A 22,765-nucleotide genomic window follows, 5' to 3' on the forward strand; every position below is an offset into this window, starting at 1 on the left:
GGTGATTGGTGGGAGTGGAGGGACATTTCATATTTTTGTGTTTAATGATGAAAAGATACCATTAAAAGAAACCTTAACACAGTGACAGTGAGGAAAATATTTCTGGGCAGCGGGTCCTCCGGTCAGCAAAGCTTCAAATTCTGGATTTCAAATTCAATTAATTTCTGCCGTCTAAAATCTATGTTTTTTTTATTGAAAAAACATCATCAAACAGTTACATAAAATGACACAAATAACATAACAGCTCAGATAAATACACAATGCAAAAACAATTATTCAAACAACATGCAACTATATGGTTTCAGCAATAGCAGCATCTATAGCAACAATAGAAAGCCTTAAAAAATCTTCATAATAACTAACAAACTAAACATCATATACATCCAGTGAACGAAGATTATGAAGATAAAATGCACATGTGATAACAGAAATGTTATCAAAATGCATTTTAATGCCAAAACTATCTTAAAATGTTGCATTTTCCACTGAGAATAAAAGCCATTTTTTTGTTTGTTTTTGTTTTCACAAACAGAAACTTGACAGTCACATGATGTGGAAGCAGGCCAATAGAAAAGAATAGGCCAAAAAAAACCATAGCCATCTCACAATTTTAGAGCCATTATTGTTAAACTAAAACATTATGTGCTGTGGACCAACATAGCTATAACACATTTTGATGTGAGACAGGGTTGTGGAAGTATATAGCGCAAGACATTGAAGATCAGGATTTGCGATCCAAAAGCACTCGGGTTTACAGTAAGTGTGGAAACGTGCTTAGTGTTGGTTAAATGTTAATTACGCAAACGCTTCCTGTCTTGTGCTTTATATCACTGTTGACTCTCACTATTAAACCACAAAACAAAACCACAATGCCTCTCTAACCTTATTCACTCAAAGCACGTGGGTGCTTTGAGTGAATATAACCACCATAACCACATAAATGAAATCATGTTTTAGTTGCAAAGAGTGTTTTTTTTGTTTTGTTTTTATGATTTATTTATTTTTTTTCCATTTTGCTGCTATTTAATATTTGTCGTATATAAACATAATTTATATAGGAGATATGAGACAAAAGGAGATAAAGTTGTCCATTGTCATCTGTCTGTTTGTTCTTGCTAGAACCAAGGATGTGCAAAGGAATGTGCCAAAACCTAACCATCCAGCCTTGTGACAGTCTATTTGTGCTTGACTGTGCATGTGTGCGTGTGTGTGTGTGTGTGTGTGTGTGTGTGTGTTACAAACACATGTGCTCCACATGTGACATCTCCCTCATAAGTAAAACAGTCCGCCTGGCTAACAAGATAGTTGTTTTTATGGGTCTCATCAAATGGAATTCAGATTGATACTGAAGATAAGAATGGAAAAATTATTCATTGAAAAGAAAATATTTCCAGAAACTTGACTGCTTTTTTTCCACAGCTGTGCATAAGCAATCATAGTAAAACTTTATGGATATCTGTGAATCTAAACACGGGGCAGTGATGTTTTAACATTCTCACTTGGTGCCATCAAGCAGAGTGATCCATGGTTTACAGAAACTGCAGACGTCAGCCAAGTTGATCAAAAACTGTAGGCCATGGAGAATCCATCTTCATCACTGTTTATGTGTCTCTCTTTAATCTCTTTGCCATGCTGTTACTTCCACTTGCATTCTTTTGATATCTTTTAGCTCTTTCCATCCTTCCTTCTTTCCTGTTTCTGTTACTTTCAGTTTTTCTACCTCCCTCTCTTAGAAAGAGAGCTGCATACACAAATACTCACATCCACTAACACTGTTTGACAGAGAGCCATGAAGGTTCCAAAGGTCATGAACCAACAGTTTGTGTTTTGAGAGCTATTATTGACATAACAATACAGAGTGCATTCCTTGTCAGAAGAAAAAACTCTGGTAAAGAGTGATGGTTTAAGTAAAACAACAAACACAATGACAATGACACAATTCTTCAGAGGCCACAGTGATGTCTTTGATTTTCTTGTTTTGTCTGACTAACAGTCTAAAATTTTAAGATATTCTGTTCACTGTCATATGTGACAAGGGGAAAACAGCAAATCTTCAAATTTAAGCAGCTGGACCCATTGTCATTTTTGCTTGAACAATGGCTGAAACAATTAATTGATAATCAAAATATTACATTTTCTGATGGTCGACTAATTGATTAATCGTTGCAGCTCTAGTCAACACAACTTATTTCACATAATATAAAATATAAAGACAAAGATATAAAAAAGATAATAGGCATATATTAGATAATTTTGGAATTGCTGTATATAATACTGATGATACTAATCTTTGAAAATCACCAGTCTCTCACTCAGTCAGTCTGTCACACTGTGATAAAGACTTAAAGCCATGTAATTTAATTTACACACTACATTGCCAGACACTTGCTGTAACCAAATATAGTTCTGAGATGTAAGACTTCAATACAAATCATGAACAGTATGTCTATGCACTCTGCACGTACAATAGTCATCCTCAAACTAAGTGAAGCAAGTGAGATGGAAACTATTCGACTAAGTATTTTTGTCATCTTTATAAGCTCAAAAACCCAATAAAAGAATAAAAGAACAATCATTCATAGATGACAGGAACTGATAAAGCAGTCGTCAATGTGTGTGAGATCTGTGTTTCAAGTAAAAGGCTGCTGTTAAACAGAGGAACCAGCTGATAGGATGACTGCCAGAACCTACTTTTAAAATTTGAAGCAAGAGTTTGTAAAAAGAGTGAGAGAATATCAAAGACATCTTTAATCTGCTGTTCCTCAGAGTGAAATCTTTTTAACATAATGCACAGGTTTCTTGTTGCTCATTTGAACTTTTAAACCTGTTTTTACACAGCTTAGATCAGTTGAAACTGGTTGATCTGAGCTGGGATGAATGGAACAACAACAAACCTTCACTGATGTTTTGGCACCTGTTGCCTGGTATTTACAATTTCAGCACTGATTGCATTAATATGTTTTCCACTGGTAAGTGAGTCTCACAGATAGCTAAATGAATGTTGATGTGCAATGGTTACTTTTGTAACCATGGTATTTGCATTCATGCATTTCTCTGGCTTTACTTTATAGTTAATAAATCCCGGTCCAGTTCCAGCTTTTTTACTGGATGGAGAGATTGGTCATTGCCAGGATAATTTGGCCCCGCTTATGTACATCCACCATGTCATCTTTAAAAAAAATAATTGCAGATGGGACAAAATCAGTTTTATGTCAGTTTGAATTCTTCTTCTATAGACAACTTTACAGAATTTCTCTTTCGTGTCCTTCTCACATCTGCTGCCCTTCCCTTTCCACCCATCCCTCCTCCTAAATCACCCCGTTATTTGGAAAAGTAATAACAACCTGTCTCCTTTTAAAATACACACATACAGACACCACATTGCACTGTTAGCATTTCTCTGTATCTTCTCACTGTTATCATTCCTTTTGCTATCTGACCCAGTGACAAACTCAATCAAAATGTGCAGGCAGAAAGGAAAAATGAAAAGAGATGTGAGTGACGCCTATAAAAATTAACAGAAACAAGGGACTGGATTGGTTCTTTCCATTACGCATGTAAACCCATTAAAGTCCAGATGTTGACCTAGGCATGACACTCTTTGAATATACAGTATGTCTAACTCACAGTGCCAATGAATGCCAAGCAACAAACAGAAACCCTGAAACTCTGATCTTATTTCTTATTGTAAATGGAGTCTGAAGAAGACACAGGGATTACTGTCAATCTTCTGGATCCTATAGTATCCCAGTAAAGCAGAAGCTGGAGCCAGCTGTCCCCAAAGTGGCTGCCTGGTCACACAGCCTTAATAATTTAATACTACCACTTGATGAAACAAGCCTTGCCATGTGTTTCCAATAGGGCATTAATCAACCCCTCAAGGGCTGATGTCTGCCACAAAGCACAGAGCGATGCAGAACAGATAATCTTATAACCGGTCTCCCAAACAAGCGTACCCTTACATGAGATTTGTTCAGTTACATTGGCACTTGGCAGCTCTTTTGGGGCCTTAATGAAGTAATTGAGAACAAAAGCCTATGACAGTTTTAGATCTTGCTTTGGTTGTCACAACAGTTGAAAACATTGACAGTGAAAAAATTGAGTGTTAATTAGGGGTGGTGGAAAAAATCGATTCCTATATGCATCGCGATGATGCGGACGATTCTACATCGATTGACAAATGTCAAAATAGATTTTCTAAATGTTAATTAATAATGTGATGTTGGCAGAATGAAAAAGGTAGAACTCAACGGCGAGGCCCGTTTAACACCTAGACAGTCTACAGTGCACACACGCTAGAGTTATCTTGTAGGTCATCTTCAAAAAAGGCTGCGGTTGCAGGCATTTTTTGATTTAATGACTAAATAATTATCTTTACTTAGTGACTAACATAGCGGAGCAGCGATCTCCAGCAGTAACAAACGAGACTGGCTGACCACCACACACTGTGGCATTAAACAATGTAAACCAACTTTGAGGTGAAGAAAATAACTCAGTGTTCTGTCTGTTTCACCTCATAAACCCTGTGCCGGCTCAGCATCTTGGACAACTATGGCTTTCCCCGGAGACTGCTCTCCACTCCTGGAGACATAACGCTAATAACAAAACAGCAGAGCACTCCACCTCCCCCTCATGTTGTTATTCTCATACTGGCAGGAGACTGTAAGATGCTTTCAAATTAATTAATTCATTAATTAATGCAGTTAACTTTTTAAAATAAAAAGGCTGTGGGCCATTTATCTTATCTACCTGTCATGTTTCATATTGTATTTCAGTGGAATAAGGGAACCAGTGAATGGTTTGGCACAGTATACTGGAGCAAGAGACTGAAAATAGTGCCCTTTTTCTATTCATTCAATCGAGAATCCATTCTGAATCAAATCAGACACCAAAGAATCTGAATCAAATCAAATTGTGAGATTCTCAAAGATTCCCTCCCCCAGTGTTAAAGGAATAGTTTGACATTTTGGGAAAAAAGCTTATTCGCTCTCTTGCCACAAGTTAGATGAAAAGATCGATACCACAAGGGAAAATAAATCTGTGCAAACATCAAAAGACAACTTTACGACTTTACGGCTTTACGAGAGGTTATATGCTTTACTGAATAGATTATTTTTAACCTTTGGACAGCCAGGCTAGCTTTTTTCCCATTTCCATTTATGCTTTTTATTTTATGCTCTTTATGCTAAGCTAAACTACTGTATGTAGTGTCATATTTAATGGACATACATGAGTCATCTTCTCATCTATCTCTAGAAAAGAAAGAGAATAATCAAATTTCCCAAAACCCCAAACTATTCCTTTAAGGGAAGATGTGTGCTGTGACAGTAACGAATAATATGTTTGACAGGTTATTGTTATGTGAAGATTTTTGCAAAGCACAATAGTCATATCAACCTCTTTCACTATGCCAAACCTAAGATGGAGCACAGAAATGCCGAATCTATTATCCACATGTTTCTAATGTAGCTTTAGGGAGACAAACTATTTAAGCAGATGGTTGGTTATATTGTTTCACTATATAGACCATGAGCCAGAGCTTGGATCACTTCTAAATACAAACTACACTTGCCCTAATTTGTTTAAAACTAATGAAAGAAAATTAAAATTGTAAAAATGAATCACTAAGAAACCTTTTTTAAAAGTTTTATCCATTTGCTGAGTCAGGCTGTGCTGCATACTCAAAATAACTTCAAGTATGAATCAAATGACTCCTACTGTTCCCTGTGAAAACAATTTCAGTTTCAGTGGCTGCATATCTTCTAACATTGTTGTCAGCAAAACTTGGAGACATTATTCAGTGTAAAACGTTGGCCATCCATCAGAATATGAACTTCACTTTGACAGGTAACTCATCCATCAATGACCTTCGACCTTGTGTTATTTTAAGACCTGCTTCCCTCATCTTAATAAAGAGTTTGATCATAGTTCTCTCTTTCCACACACTGACCTTAAGTTGCTATAAGCCCTGTGGTACTACAATATGTGTTTTCTGCCACTCAACCAAAAGAAAACATCTTTAGTCTGTCATCATTTGGACACAAATTAGAGGACATGCTCAAATGATGGGAGGGGTGAAAGAAAGACGAAAAGTGATCAAGGGAGGACAGAATGCAAAATCCAGACATGGAGACAGGCAGAGATGAAAAGACACAACAAAACACAGAAAGAAAAGAAAACTCAGTATTTTATTATGTTCTTTAGTTAGTTCATTTTATTTTACCTCTATATGTATGGTATCCTGCATATCTGCTCTTTCTCTGATGATGAAACTAAAAGGACAAGTGTGGGAGCTCTGAACATCTCGCAGTGTTTAAACAAAAACACACATATGCCTACAAGTGCTGCCAAAGAACCAGACAATGCAAACCACATGAGAACCAATATGAATACACACACACACACACACTTAAACACAACTGCTTGTGATAAATCAGCTCCACTGTACAACAGGATTCCACCAAAATGCTGAGGAGTAGACCTTGGGGAACAGGGGGTGGTCCACATGTGTGATGCTCTCGCTGTGATTTCAGTTAGTCCACTTCCCTTTAGGGGATGGTAGATCAGGCAGAACTAATGGTGGTGCAGTGTGTTAGAGCTAAGATTAACTCCTACAACAACAGTGAACATCTGTCTGTATGCGGGATGTCCAGGGTTGAAAGGGGAAGCATGGACTTCAAATTTGATGCAGAGATGGGTTGTTTGGGAATGTTTTGAAGGGAGTAAATGGATCCTTTGCTGTCATAGAAATAAATGGCTACCCACTCACACTCACTCATTCACACGTTAAATCATTGTACAGTGAAATGGCTTGGTTTCTGTTTTATAACCAAGTACTACACACACATACACACTGGTTATGAGCTCATGACTTACTTCTGCAGGGTAAGACTGAGGTTCCCGGTGCAGCTCTTGATCTTGTTCTGGGCCTCCAGGTGGTTCATACCCTCTGTGGTAATGCCATCGATGGACAGAACCATGTCTCCAACAGCAATACCACCTTTAGCTGCCTTCCCACCATCTGTCAGCTGCAGAAAGAAAATAACCACAGATTCAATTATCTATATAACCATTACAGCATCACAGTCGGCATCATTAAGTAAGATAGGTCAGGATGATGTAGGAAGTACAAATTCACTTTGTATTTATCACAGGATTTATAGATCTATTCCATCACAGAAGTGTTTGGACAAACCTAATGAAAGACCCAATTCTCTACCACATGATGGATGGGCTCCTGTATGTTCACTGATGCGTGTCTAATAGCAGGAGCCTTCATCTTTGAGTTACCTTTGTTTCTTCTTTAAGACCTGATGCCATACTGCGCTTACAGCTTGTTAGAGAAAATAGAGTATCTCAAAAGGTCTTTTAACCACAGCATGTGTGAGAAAAAATATCACAGCCATAATGCAGTCCTTGTGTCCAAAAACCTCACTACCTTAGATCATGTAGTCATTTCTAATTGGTAGGTTGTTTCATGAAAATTATGACAAAAAACATAACTTTTCTTTTACTAACACATGCACTAAAAATGGATCAGGAAAATGAATGACAAAAAAGACATTTTGAATGCATGTTCGGTTGGGTGAACATTGAAAAATTAAATTAAACTATAAAGAACATAGTAATAATCTACTGTGGGAGCATGATATGGCACATATGGATGTTTACATAAAGCAAACTGATATTGCAGAACCTTCTTCCTTACTGAGGAGCCAAATTTCAACAGCAGGAGTTGTGTAACTAAAATGTTGCTGTTTTGTCTAAATCTATATGCAAACAGAATGAAGCTCATTACTGTTACAATAAAGATCAAGTAAAATGAATCTAGTCACAGTAAAAAGCAATTATGCCATTATACTTAGTACAAAATGCTGTTAAAAAGGTGACAAATGGTTAATGGGGCTCTATGTGGTGTGGACACATACCATTTTATGGACTTTGAGGAAACAGCAATTACAAACCAGACAACTCTTAGTGTGAATGCTTCATAAAATATGCATACGCCCTAATTTTCTTGTCTCTGGTTTTTCAGTGTCTTCCATGATTTTTTAGTATCTGCATCTAAACAAAGTTTAATTGCAACTTCCCCCATTCTGGGGGAAGCTGGTTAATTTGAAACAGATTCAAGCCACACAAAAGAACCTATGTTGAACAGCAGGACTGGTGTTTGATACCAACCCTGCCGTTCAACATGGGTTCAGCATTCACAAATACTGTACTGTATCAATTCTGTTTGACAGTGTTGAATATATAACTCTAATTAACGGAAACCGTAACATTTTCCATACCCATAAGTAACTAACTGTTGTCCTTGTATTTGGGAGCAATGCTGAACATATTATGTAAACAAGAGTTAGAAAAAAGTTGCCAGGCAACAATGCATTCAACAGGCACACAGGTGGGCCTTAGTCTAATTAGATTAAATGTGTTATTGCGTGTTCTCTATATTTGTGCAATATGCATCATGCTGAAACTAGCCCTGTTTCCCTCTTTGTAAAGTTAAAGTATGTGTTGTCAAAGTAGACTTATACAGAAATTTACACAGTAATGATGACTCAAATATATCTTTTGGGTTAAAAATCTAGGAGAAATATCAAATCAAAGTCTGTTTATTTACTGCAAAATTATTATCTAAGGTGAGTTTTGTCCAAAACACAAACTTTTCTGACAGTATAAGCATCTATTAATGGGTATTTTATTACTTTCTTGAACTGACAGTCACCATCACCAACAGACAGGGCAATACTATTGTGTCAGCATGCGTCATATAACCCAGAGCCATTCTTATCAGTAGGCAGAGGGAGGACGGCGACAAATTTGGAAATGTGCGTAGGATGTTAAACGCTGAATCACTTGTCTTTTTCCCATGACGCCAAAGCATTGTACCTAAAACCAGTGTGAGGGTTATTACAACAATTCACTTTCATAACACTTACATCATATTCAGTTTTTGCAATGAGCATACAGTGTAAGCAGTCCAACTAACAAGTTCCCCTCAAGTGATCACACACAACTTGGCTTTGTGTGTTTGTTATATGTCAATAAGATGGCACTGAGATATTCTTTGAGTTCTTAGAGAACAAAAGCACCCTGCAGCTGTAGCTCTGACCATTCTTGGTCACACAGAAGATCCAAGTGTGTCCAAAGGGGAGTGAGGTCATTCGTTTCTTTTGACACCATGAAAAAGGACCACAGAGACCACTTCACTGAACACACACATGGACGCTGACTGTTCGCTCTGTGAAGTGGCACTTACTCTTTCAGCTGACAAGTATATATCACTTCAAGTGCAGCTATTGAATTTCGTGCCTCTCCAACAAAATGTGTTTCTGCTGAGTGTAAAATGACAGTCTTTGGTGTGTTATACCCCCCTCTCTTTCTGTTTCCTTTGCCTCTATCTTTGTCTCTCACTCACATACACACACAAACACACACACACACACACACACACACACACACACACACACACACACACACACACGAAGACAGACAGACAGACAGACACAGGCAGGGCTAATAAAAGAGGTTCTGCAACCGGATTAGTGTTAAGGCTCTGTGGCCCCAACCTTTTATAGTCATATTAGCCCAACACACGCAACATCACTCACCACCACTCACAACCGCAGAGGGCAGGAAGAAGAAGGTAATGAGGGATTGACTTGACATTGATTAAAACTGTATGCATGGAGAGGAAGGGAGAAGGAAAGGGAAAGGAGAAAACACAGCTACCGAGTACTTTGAATTGGCGGGCTCTTTATGCTGTACATTTTGACTTATTTCCAGTGTGTTCATGCTAACCACTGGCAGTGTTATAAACCAAATGCTCACCACAAAATGTTCCCCCCTGTCCCCCAATTACTGCTCTGTTCCTGCACCCTACACACATGAGCTCGAGATGCACTGCTCTGCTTCCTTTAAATCAAATTCCAAAGATCATTAAACTAAAATCTAAACATTGTGCATTCTGCACTTTATGATGATGTGGTGTAAATGACAAAAATTAAATTAGTTATTCATTTTTTCTACATCAAAGCAACTTGGATACATATGAGCGTTCAACTGAACTGAAAAAAAGTATGAGGCTAAACAATAGAGTAAAACCGCATTTTTAATCTAATTTGTAAGTATTTAAGCTGTATGCCTTAATTTCATATAAGTCTAAAAATATCATCCAGGCTGCTAGGAAATCTGATTCCAAAAGCAAACATTTGTTTTCAATCACAATGATTAAAACAATTTCAGAGCTCAAAGTAGTTTCAATTTTCACATCAAAGAGAGTGCAAAGAAATCATTGAGAAAATCAGAAACAGAAATCTAAATAATCTGTCTATGAAACAAGCCAAGTGCTTCAACTTTCTCAGGATATTTGATTTATGGGTTTGTTACTTGGGCCATGACCGAAAACAGCAGCTTTAACACTACCCGCATGTCCGTTGGAGATGGTAATATGCAGGCGACACACACACACGCATACATGTATATGCTGTTTCATTGAGCACACTCTCTGACAGCAACAGAATTCAGCTCAAAATATGCAGAGACATCGGTTAACACTTGACCACAAATTATAATAATAACCCTCCAGGAATCCCTTTGATGAACCACTAATACAAACATACAAACAGTGAAAAAAGAATTATTAAAACAGATAACAAGCACTGTCAACAATTTGGAATAAAAACAGAAATTGCCCTTCACTTCTTTCATGATCCATCAGACTGGGACAGTGGCTGCTTTCTGATCATTGTCAGACAATGTAAGGGTAAAGACATAATAGACTTTGAATCTGCTCTAAAGCTCCACCAAACAATATTTTCTGTATTAACAATGGATGAAATGACAACTTCTAATGTGAAAAGTGTTACTCATAGTAACAAAACCATAGAGAGTTATCACTCGACTTGTGCTCCAGGCATGCCCACCTTTACTGTAGCTCTACAGAGCTTTTTAGCTTCTTTTAGCTCATTGTTCTAGTTGCACGGCCTGCAAATTCCTCTCTCATCAAACCCACTTCCAATGGCAGCAGCAGGCAGCTGTTTTCAGCAAACAAGCTCTGCTAAACCAACTGTACCAGAACCAAACAGCAGACACACAAATTTAGCGAAATTTTTCTCAGGAGTTGGTGGAGACCAAAACACAGCTAAAGGAGAGATTATAGGGCATGCATTAATCGGGTGTCAGAAAAGTCTGAATTTGAATACTAATGTTAATATGTGTCTGCCAAATGTGTTCACAACTGCAAACATTTTAGCCATTAAAACTTTATAAATATATGATCCTGAACCAGTGTTTTTCAGGATGTTGTAGAGTTCTTCTGCCTCCAGGTGGCCCAAAATATCACTTAATGCAGCTTTAACTAAATGCTACAACGTACAAAAGTTGGTTCAACATCCACTATATGGATTCAACATACCTCCCTCACCTTATTAAATATTCATGTAAAAAGTGAAAGGGTGAGTACTTGTGTCAACACTTATACAAAAGAATGAGAAACACACATGCAGTGTGTTAAAGTCTTCACAGCTGAACTTGCCACAATGCTTCCAGCAAGTCAGTTTTCAACACATAAGCTGTTTGATTTGAGTGCTTTCAGAGAAAGAAAAATCTGGTTTCAACACATAGCAATAAAAGTTTGCTGGAGTGCTGCAACATTGTCTGTTTTGAACATACACTGACCAGTTTGAGTGCTTTGAACAATGCCTGCTTTCAGCAGAGGGAGTGACAGAGATGACAGGCAGATGGTTCACATCACGCTACAGTATGATTGAAACGCTGAGCGCAGGAGACACAAATACTTGAATTGTACCTTGTAGAAATATGTATTTCACTTAGATCTTGCTGTGTCAGAATCAGAGATGTCAAATTGGTCATTTTTAGTGTGATCTGACACAAAATATTGGTATGTTTGAATCCCATATGGGATCAAGAACCCTTTTTCTATCAATATAATTGTTATCAAACACATTACTGTTTATTGGCCAGCTCCAGAATAACATAACTACAGTGCTCTGACCTCTTAGCAACAAAGAAAACCACAAAATAATAACAAGACTGTTATATGAGGAAGCAGAGACGGATTGAAGTGAAGTGAGACAGAGTGGAAGAAATAAAGGGGTGAGTGAGATTTATGAGAGGTACAGACATAGGTGGCGCTAGGGGAGGCTAAGCCTCCCCAAAATGATCATGGAAATATTATGCTCAAGCTTTTTGTGAATTACTTGGCTTGCTGATTGTTATTTGGATGCAATAGCTAACAGGTTATTTTGGTGAGAGAGAGTGAGCAGTGAGACAGCTGAAGCCTCTAGTTACGGATTTTAACAACCAACACAAGCAGCACTCCGACCATTTCCTGAATTTGTTTTGCCTGTCTTGTGGATTTTGGTGCCAAGTGCAGCATGCACAGCGCACAGGTGGGAGGAAAGTAACAAACAGGTGGGGGGGATTTATTTAGATGAAACAGTGCAAAGTGAGTCGTTGGTGTTTATGTACTGAGAATAGATGTCTCAGAACCACATCTGTTTTTGAAGCAATGTCACTCCGCTGGCACTTCAGTGATTTTATCAACAAGAGCAAACTAAATTCTTTCAACAAGTGCACAGAAATAACGGAATAATGTTTAAAATATAAATAAAGTAGGCCTATACTTAATAAAACACTCTCCAGCCAATAGATACATTTCAATTGGCATAAAAATATAAAGTTTAATGTGGTTAATGCAGTAAAGCAGTCTGCATTGATTTATAAGTTAATATGAATGATTCTGACAGTATCTGTTGTCCACAGCTGTTTTATACTTTATGAAAAGCTTCTCCTTCAGGTCATTAAATCCTTGCAGCCATCTGAAGGCAGCAGGACACATATGTTAATTAATCTGCAGCCTCTATACATTTCAGACTGGACAGTTCAGTATCATCAGATTACCCAAGCTCTTTCATGAAACTTCTATGAAACTTCTATCCAACTTTGTTCGCAGTTTTTCAGCAGTTCATATCTTATTCTTGAAATGTGTGATTATGCTAATACTGCTGCATCACATTTTGTAATATGATGCTACAATTTAAAAAGTGTGATAGAGAAGAATTACGACTGAAAAAGCATTAGATCGATGTGATCACATACATGGCTTCATCGAAGTATATTTTCATTATTTATTTCTTTAATTAATTGTTAAAAAACAGCAACACATTATGTGTTGTGTGTTCACATGGTTCTGCCGCTCCACCCCCCCATTGCTGACTTTAGTGTCTCTGAGCATGATGTCCTGGCGCTGTCTATAGGTACAGAGACCTCGACGGAAAGAAGTAGCAGAAAGAGATGGGGGAAGATTAAGGAAGTGCAGGAGACAGAAGCAGGGGCAGACATCACCTCAACTTACTTTTATGGATCCATCAGTAACACATAGTAAACTGTGTTAGGCAACGTTCCATTCGAAATTTATAGTCCTGAATGAAGTAAATCATGCGGTTGTTTCAGCACCATCGTGGAAATACCTGAAACAGGATCCGGTGTTCATCTGACAAAATTCACTAGTCTTTCAGCTGTACAAAGAGTGCATTTGATTACATGTTTTTGTCTGCTGCTAGCAGCCTGGCTGAAGGTTAAAAGGTAAGTTCATGAAAATGATGATCAGACCAAAGAATCTAAAACCCACTGCACCATTAATGTATAGAAACATACAGTACACCTTACTGACATGTCCTGCAACCATAACATCGGCACACAGAACTGAAAAAATGGGTTTAAAGAATGGGAATTTTCAAGTATGCCACATGATACAATAATATAAAATAGAGACTGGAGACAGGTATTCAGTAAAGACTCTGAAGATTATATTCCTTACAGAAAAAAGGCGGCAGTCCAACTGCCATCAATATATCATATCAATATAATGTCTCAAGCAGGTTTTTTAGGGCCTCAGCCCACCAGTGGATCTTTCTAAATGATTGAACATTCCCGTAACAGCATATGCATAGTGTGTGTTTGCACATGTGCATGTGTACCCATGCCTATCCTTATGCTGGCACACAAACACACACACTTTCAATCTAATGAAAGCATCTGAAAATAATGGTTTCTTTCCCTAAAGCTGCATGTTAGAGACCATAATAATAAAAGTCTATATCGTAGTGGGTTCCCATAGATAGTTCACTGCAGCTACAGCTGCCAAACCCACAAAAAACACTGTACACATTATACAGAAAGCTTTACACACAAGATTGAGAATCCGGCCAAGAGCTGGCTACACCGAGCCTCCCCATTCAACCATAATCCAGTTGATACAAGCTGATAGGCATTATTTAGCTTCGGCTGATATTACGTCTATCAAAAAGTACTAAGTTGTTTTAGACACCAGAAAAAACAGGATTCCCCTAAAATTGAAATGAGCAATCATAAAGATAATGTGCTGAGTCAGTGTGATGTATCTTTTCTCAGCCCTGTGGATAAGTTGCCAAATAAAGACAATACATTGTTTGCACTAAAAACAAAGTTTTGTGTCCAAGTGCTTAAGTCAGTTTTGGTAGTGAAGGAGTGCAGTAGACAAGTGTGTACACAAAATAAACACTTTCACAATATAATTCCTGTCATATTTTTTGAGTTTCACAAAATTCAAGTCATGAAGGATGGACTTTTCTTAACATGGCCCAAAAGTTATACAACAGAGGGCAATATTATTTTAAAAAAATCCAACGGGACCAGCATCAACAAATCCATGTCATTAATTTGTGTTGTAAAAGCTAACAGCACTTTGCTAAACTAGAAGTGAACAAGCCAGCATTCACAGCCAGACTCAATGATGTGATTGTCATGGTGCTAGGGGACTTAGCGTGAGTGGAGCCAGTGGACACACATTTAGGAATACAGCCATATGAGCACAAGACTGAATTGTACTTACTCCAGATGAACGCACAGTAAGTTGTGTGTCATTAGTGCCACACACCTACAATACAGAGGGTGTAATTAATCAAAAAAGAGGTTGACGACTGAAGTTTACACAATGTACCATGTTTAATGAGTGTACAATACACTCTAATATGTTGTAGTCAACATATGAAAAGAGAAATCTGGCCAGAAAACAATAAAATTTGTTCAAGACTCAATTATTTTCCTGTATTCTGAACAAAATGATGCGAGTGTTATTACTCACTATGCATTTAATCAAATAGGTTTGTACCTCAGAGTTCAGTAAAGGCATGGAATTGAACAATATCTTAAAATCTGATATTAAGATTACAAAGAAAGAGAGCCTCAGTAGCGCCTATAAGGTTCTTAACACAAGCGATCCAATTCTGAACAGAATCAGCAAATTCAGCAAACTAAAATGCAATCTATCTATCTTAGGAAAGGGAGAGTTGGTGTTCAGTTAGATAAGTATTTTCTCACACAGAAACACATTCATTCAAATTGACTGTACAATATTTGGTCCTCTATTTGGCCAGAGGGCATGAGACATAAGGGTCTAGGGTTCATTTCACAAGGATAAAACAAAGCCTCAGTACAGAAATAAAAGAACAGCTTCTGCTTTCACACACACAGTTTTCTTTAGCATCTTTTGGACTTTTTACCACAGCCATTTATCATATTTATGTCAGTCTTTGTATTCAACCAATATTATAATAAATAAGCATGATACCAGCCATGAGCCCTGTATCCTGAGAGGAAGACAGAGGAGACATGGCAGGATTAGTAGCCGCAGTGGAAAATTCATTATAGCCACATTAAACAATAGGTTATTCAAGTCTCTTCATTGTGAATTTACTGAAGTACATGTTATGACCTGGCTGTGCTGTTCTGCCAGGGTTATAAAACTTTTCTGGCCTGAAACAATTCTGTTCATTCCAGTTACACTAAAATAGTATTATTCAAGAACTGGTGTTACTCAAATTAACATATTTAAGGACGTGGTAAAGGTGTGATGTCTGCCTTTCAATGTCTTACCTATTGGCGATTAAACAGCTAAAATATTTGATTACATTAACATCTCAAGACTAAATGATGATAGTAATTATTATGTCCTAAAGTTAACCACTATGGATAAGTTACTTGATAAAAATCCCTGCTAAGTTTTGTTCACTATTTAACATGAATCAGTGATGCAGCCTTTCAACTGCTGTAAGCTATTTCAAGACCTCAAATGAGGAAAATTTTCAGTCAACAGTCCCTGTCTGAAAAACTGTAAATGCTTTTGACTGCTAAAAGTATTTTAAGTGTGATTTTCATTTCGGCATGGTTCCTGTATTGGCAAGTGAGACACTGACAAGGCTTTTACAATGGATTAGTCAGCTCATTACCGGTGAAGACAGAAATGCCTTTGGTGAGGTCACCGGTAGGACCAGATACTTTCAACATCCAAAGTGCACATCCAGTTAATTAAAGATATGACAATAGGCCACAGTGAATAAGCACCAAATCTCAAAGGGCAACATCAAATCTCAGTCCACTCTTTTATGGTGTCCAAATACAACATGTCTGTCAAACAAACACTCACACAAACATTGGCAGACTGATTTGTGGGAGAGGAAATGATAAGTTGTTGATTCTGGCTCTGGGACTATTCTCAGAGGAAAGTATGTTGGGACTTGTTTGATTAAGATAGATTTAAGTATTATTAAATCATATGGAGGAGCTGTCGACTGGCTCTAGTTATCTGGTATGAAAGGTTAAACCACAAAGCTTGCAACATCGCAGGTTTGAGACCCAGTCAGTGATACAGTGTGAGTGTGAAAGTAAAGTAGAGCAAGTATGGCTACATTCACATTACTGTTATTGTTTTTAGTCGGATTTTTTTTTTTTTTTTTTGTCAATGGTTTACATTCATGTTTGTAAGAGACATGTATCCAGCTCCAGTGTGAACACCGTCAAGGTCCTAACCTGCCATGCATGCACAGATTTAACTGAAATGTGAGCTGCATGCGTACAAGAATAACAACAATATCACCTTTTGTGCAACAGTCATATCTTAAACATGGATGACATGGCTGTTTTAGCACACATGTCCTGGATTACTTGTTGCGAAGGTCAGCAGACAAAACAAATGATGAGAATGAGAACGAGAAAGTGATATGTTTATTTTTACCGGGTTGTGAGGTGCCAACACTGAATGATGACAATAAAATATGCACACGCACAGAGAAATGAGACGTTAAAAAAAACCTACCTGAATTCCAGTCTGACCGTTCTGACAGTGGTCGCATAGCCAGAGATCAGATGTGAATCAGATCTAGGACCACATATGCATGTTGCCCAGATCTGATATGAAAAAAACTCAGATGTGGTTTGTTCACACTTATGTGAAAAAATCAGATTGGGGCACAAAAAAAAAAAAAAATTGGATATGGCCACTTCAGCATGTAATGTGAACATAGTCTAAGAGGCGGGGACAGAGAGAGGCAGAAAGACAGACAGGAGAGAGAGAGACTATATATAGAACTGAACAGTCTTTGAAATAGACCCATCACTGTGGTCACTTGTTATCATCGCCTGTCGAACAGCATCTCTGGGGAAGAAGGAGGCCACCATCGCTGATGTGCTTCCAGGAACTGCATTCTTCCACGAAAAGGTTTTAATATAGATTAGCTGTCCATTCATTCTGCTGTAGTCACAGCACTAACTTTATCAAGTGTGATTACCAATTCTGTAGTTTATTCAAATGCAATATTATGGACTAAGAACAGAATGCAAAAACAAAACTTGTGCCTGTAGTCTGTCGTGTCATTTCTGATATACCCCAAATTCACTCTGGTCAACATTCAGCCTGGACAGAGGAGCACTTGAAACAGGACTACAGCTCTGAGACCAGTTTTTCTCATGAGTGGGTGTGGTCAAGGGCGCTGACCTGTGAAATGATGCATCTATTCTTAGAAGCTTAATGCACATGCTCCCCTGGGCTGACTTCTCTTAAATTATTTTAGCAGTGAATCCTGTAAATAGGCTGCCCTCAGAAAGGTTTAAATATTGATTTACTGTGCTGTGAATTTAACTAGAAATAGATGGTATTTCCAGTCTCTTCACATGAGGGACCTTGTTCTTTAAAATCCCTGAATCAGTAAATGGATTTTAACTATACATAGTTTTAATGGGAGTTACCAGTAACTAGACTATTTTCTCCAAAATCATTTTAGCAGGATATGAATTTAACGCTTCGTTACAGATGATAATATGACTAAAAGCCTGCAGTGTCAACTACCATCACACTCTATCACTGAGCCCTTTGTCCCTGAGCAAGACCCTCACTTGTGTGCTCATAGAAAACCAGAATGGTTAGAAGCATCAGTTGAATATTGTATTGTGATGTAACTGTTCAGCTATTTTGCTCAAAATACCGTTGTATGATGGTGTATAGAATTTTGAAAAAGGCTGCAGAACAAATGCAAGATAAATTCAACTGCAGGCTACCAATAAATATATTTGCGGATAACTAGCAATACTTATCCTTCACATTGGCTGATTTTGCTAAAATCGTTTCTTTTTTCCAAATGTCTCCTTTTATGGACTATGTCATACTGGGATGCCGTGGTAAAATGTTTCATTGGCACTTTGAGGAGCAACACCTTCAATCTCAGCCTGTTATAAAACTATTTTTCTACACCGTAAAAAACAGACAAATAAACAAGTAGTGAGAATTATTTGCACAAACAGCAGTTACAGGGCACATAGGGCAGGATGTACAGTCGTGGTTATAACTACTCGACCCCATGATGTAATACTGGTACAATGTGATAATACCGCGGATGTGACTAGTGCCATAAACTAAAAACACTGTATATTCACATACATCCAGAGCTTAGCAACAGCAGCTGTTAGGGTGAGTGTGGTTTGGCAGTAGTGCTGCATTCTCTAATAATCCGTACTCTGTGGTCCCTTCTTAGAACCAAATCTATGGTTTGGTTAGACTGGCAGAGAGAAATCTGTGTGTGTTTCTGTCGTGTGTAAGTGTATACCGGCATATGTGGGTATGTGTAAGTGATCAGTGGTCAGAAACACTGCTCCTCATCACCATTATCTGGATTTAATGGTTTGGATAAGATTAGGGTCTGGCTTGATTCTTGTATCTAGACTGAAAATTACAGTACCAGTCAGAAGTTTGGACACACTTACTCATCCAAGGGAATAGGAAGGTGTGTACAAACTTTTGACTGGTACTGTATATTGTTTTTTATGAGTGAGTCATGTCTTACATGAGGTCTAAAAAATACATAGAGGGAGGGAAACAAATAGGAAGGTGTGAGGAGGTGAAGGTATGACAAGAATGAGGGGGGCAGAGAGACAGATCTAGATAGATGACCTGATGAGTGACATGATATGTTTGTGTCACATAGGCTGAGGCTGTCATCAGTCCTTAGTCGCCCTTAGCCTCTGTATACCGTGTATAGATTAATTTCCATGCACTACATCTCATATCACCTTACCTTCAGCCACATGCTCCTTCTCTCTTCCCCCTCCACTCCTCATTTCTCTCCTCTAGTTAAACCATGCTCTCCCTCTGCTCTGTTTAAGTTTTCCCAAACCAGATGCATTGCTGTTCTGTCTTACAATATTCTTCTTTTTTTCCCAAAAAAACAAAAATCTTGAACCTTAAAGACATATAATGCTTTTTTGTGATTTCCTGTTATTTTTATATTTGTATAATGTTGAATGTCTGTGTTTAACATGGTGAATATGGTTTAACTTGAGGTGAACGTATGTAAAAATGTTCCCTTAAAGTCAAAAGTCAGGGCTTCAGCCTGCTCTGGAACCTTCATTTGAAATGTTGCCTCTATGTCCTCCTCATAATGACATCAGATTGTTCGTGCATGCAAATAAACAGCCGTCCGTTGCGCAGCCTTTGTTGCTAAGGTTGTTGCTAAGGTTGTTCGCATTAAAATGTTTCAGATTGGATTTCGGCTCGAACATGTATGTGAACGTAGGTATTTGAGAAGTTTATATTTTGAGTAAAGAGCACAAAAAAGAAGCAAAATCCTATTACTGCTGTTTGTTTACGCTTCCAGAAACTAACCAATCAGAACAGAGTGGTCTCATTAGGAGGGGTGCCTTAAAGAGACAGGAGCTAAAAAAGCCTCTTTCAGACAGGCTGAACTGAGGGGCTGCATAACGGACCAGTAAGTTAAATAAGGACTTTTTTTGAACTGTAAATCATGCAGTGATATACCAGTAGAGACCCAGAATATAAATATAGACCTGGAAATATGCATGATGTGCACGTCCCCTCTAAGAAATTGCAACAGTATACATTGCTTGGGATACAACTGGCTTCTTTTACACAAAAGAATCACTCATTGAAGTGGAGCTGAAATTTTTAGATGTGACCATCAGACCCTAATATGAACATATATCCATAAATATAAAAGTATATGAAGTTATGTCATCCTCTTATGGTACACTCCATGGTTTTACCTAACATACGTTTACTGTATCAGCACCCAAACTGCACCAGTACTTTACTCTCACTCCTGCCAACGTCTTGAAACCTCAAACCATATAACTGTCACTGTGGCACTGCAATAAAGGTCAGAGAGGGTTGCTGAGACAATTATAAATGTATTTACTGCCAACTTTTCTGAGAAGAAGAAAACCTTTCCTGACCAACATCAATATTACCAAGCACTTCCATTTATCATCTTTTTTTCCATTATAGAATATCACCTTTCTTTGAAATACATTATTTGCAATATAATAGTGTGTGAAACTGTGTGTCAGAATCTCAGATGTGACAGCATCCAGAGGAAAAAAATTTAGATTTTGTATAAAGATTTTGCCTTTGCATAATTTTAACTTGTCTCTTTCTTTTACTTGCTTTCTTTTGCTATTTCTGTCTTCTATATGTCACTTCTTTCTCTTAAGTTATTCAAATAGCGACTTCCACAATTTTGTGTCCATGCACACATTTGCAGAGACACACACACACACACACACAACTGTGGTAAAAATTCACATGGCTTCAGTTAGTGGGAAAAGTATCACATCCAAAGTAATAACACAAACATGGCAACCCGAAGCGGCCCCAAGGGGGATTGGCATAGAACCTGGCAAGCCATTCATCATCAGTCTCATGTTGCCATAAGCCTGTACACTGCCAGTTTTAGTGATTTGTTTGTGTGTGTGTCTGTGAACTGCATGTGTGTTTGTGTGTGGATGCAGTACATGTACTGTATGTTTCACTATATTAAGTGTGTGTGCCAACGAAGCCACAGAAGAACATAACAGAAGCTCAGAAAAGGATTATCATGTTTCAGCATCACACTATAGTTCAAGTGGTGAGGGAAACATTTGTGTGAACTTTCATGTGTGGGTTTGGGAGTGAAGAGCAGACTTTGAGGGCAACAAGAGGTAATGTTAGGAGGAGACAATAAAAGACATAGAAACCAAGGGACCATCAAGTTACTTGTTCAAGGAGAAGGACTGAAGCCAAGAGTTGTGTGCCAGAGCTTTGATTGCTGTACATTCACTACAGACATTCAAAGTGGAAGTGGAATACATAGAAAGCTTTTTTCTGCCTGGTCAATACATGGCAGATGGCATATGATTCAGTGGAGCTATCAAGAGCATGCTTGTGGGGGTTGAGTCGAGTGGACAGAGGTGGTGTAAAGATGGAGAGGGGGGTGGGAGTAAGAAGGGGAGGAAAGAGGCATGAAAATCAGTTTTCAGCTTTTTTAATCACTTATCAGCCATATGGCATTTCTGGAATGCCATTCTACAGCTGCCCTCTGATGAATGAGTGTATGTGTGTGTGTGTGTGTGTGTGTGTGTGTGTGTGTGTGTTTGAGTAGACCTATCATTATGTGTCTGTGTGTGTAAGATTTAGATGTGTGTGTGTGTTTTAGTCTTACCCTGGAGATGGTGAGGGGCATGTTGAAGTCTTTCCCTCCTTGCAGCCTGAAGCCCCAGGGGGCAGGGCCTAAGAGAGTGACACTGTAGTTGCTCATGGTCTCCCTGATGATGTCAAATGCGCTCGGTGTTGATGTTGCTGGCAAGCGATGATGTCGCAGATCAGGTGATAATGACGATGTCACTGAGTTTTGATGACAGGTAAGAATTCAGTCAGAAGTGCTATGCCTCCCTTTAAGATGTTGTTCCAAGATCTAAGGGAAGATATGACAGAAAAGCATACATTAGATTTGTTATTGTATGGTTATATAAGACAAAGGAGGCAAGAGGGAAATTTTGTGATGGATATTCAAGAGAGGAAAAGAGTAGTCAAGCAGATGCAAGATGCAAAAGGAGGACAAGAGAAGCAAAAGAGAAAAGAAAATTACAATATATATATATATTTATATACAGTATAAATAAAAAAAGTACAGTATAAATAATAAATAAAGAGAAAGTACACAGTAACCATTCATTTCCATGGCAGAGAATGTAAAAAAACAACATTTAATTATAGAACTGACTACACACTCTTCAGCAGGTGAAAATATAAATACATACACATGCAAAGCAGTAAAATATTTTTATCTCACTACACTAGAGTACGCTGCAGCAGTTCAGTAGCACAAAACACTTACAATTCCCCCCAGAAAACCCTCACCAGAGGACATTTACACAGCTAACATTAATATAACTGCAGCACATTTCCTATTATTTAGAGCAATTATTAAATGAATGAAAAAGGCTGTACCTCTTAAATGGAAATAGCAGAGAGGAAAATTATTCCTTTGCAGGCAGGTAGACAATATAATCCCTAGTTTCCCCTGGACTATCCCCTTCCCAGCAAACACACTGTGTGTTTGTGTGTGTGTGTGAAAGAGGTAGAGAGAGATGCAATGCT

The 22,765-nt window shown here is 38.1% G+C and overlaps 1 protein-coding gene across 6 annotated transcripts in view; it reads right to left on the bottom strand.

The window, feature by feature from the left end:
- Positions 1 to 22,762, bottom strand: part of pdlim5a (PDZ and LIM domain 5a) — a 64,592-nt gene extending 41,830 nt beyond the window's left edge. For all 6 annotated transcript variants that reach the window (XM_067611486.1, XM_067611478.1, XM_067611500.1 and 3 more), the window contains exons 1-3: positions 22,616 to 22,762; positions 21,828 to 22,079; positions 6,877 to 7,028 (exon numbers count right to left, since the gene is read on the bottom strand). In XM_067611486.1, the coding sequence (XP_067467587.1) occupies positions 6,877 to 7,028; positions 21,828 to 21,923 (248 nt within the window). In that variant the 5' untranslated portion in view covers positions 21,924 to 22,079; positions 22,616 to 22,762. The remainder of the gene's footprint in view (positions 1 to 6,876; positions 7,029 to 21,827; positions 22,080 to 22,615) is intronic.
- Positions 22,763 to 22,765: the final 3 nt, after the last annotated feature.

Source organism: Thunnus thynnus, chromosome 2 (assembly GCF_963924715.1).
Source record: "Thunnus thynnus chromosome 2, fThuThy2.1, whole genome shotgun sequence".
In the NCBI taxonomy this organism is placed as follows: Eukaryota; Metazoa; Chordata; class Actinopteri; order Scombriformes; family Scombridae; genus Thunnus; species Thunnus thynnus.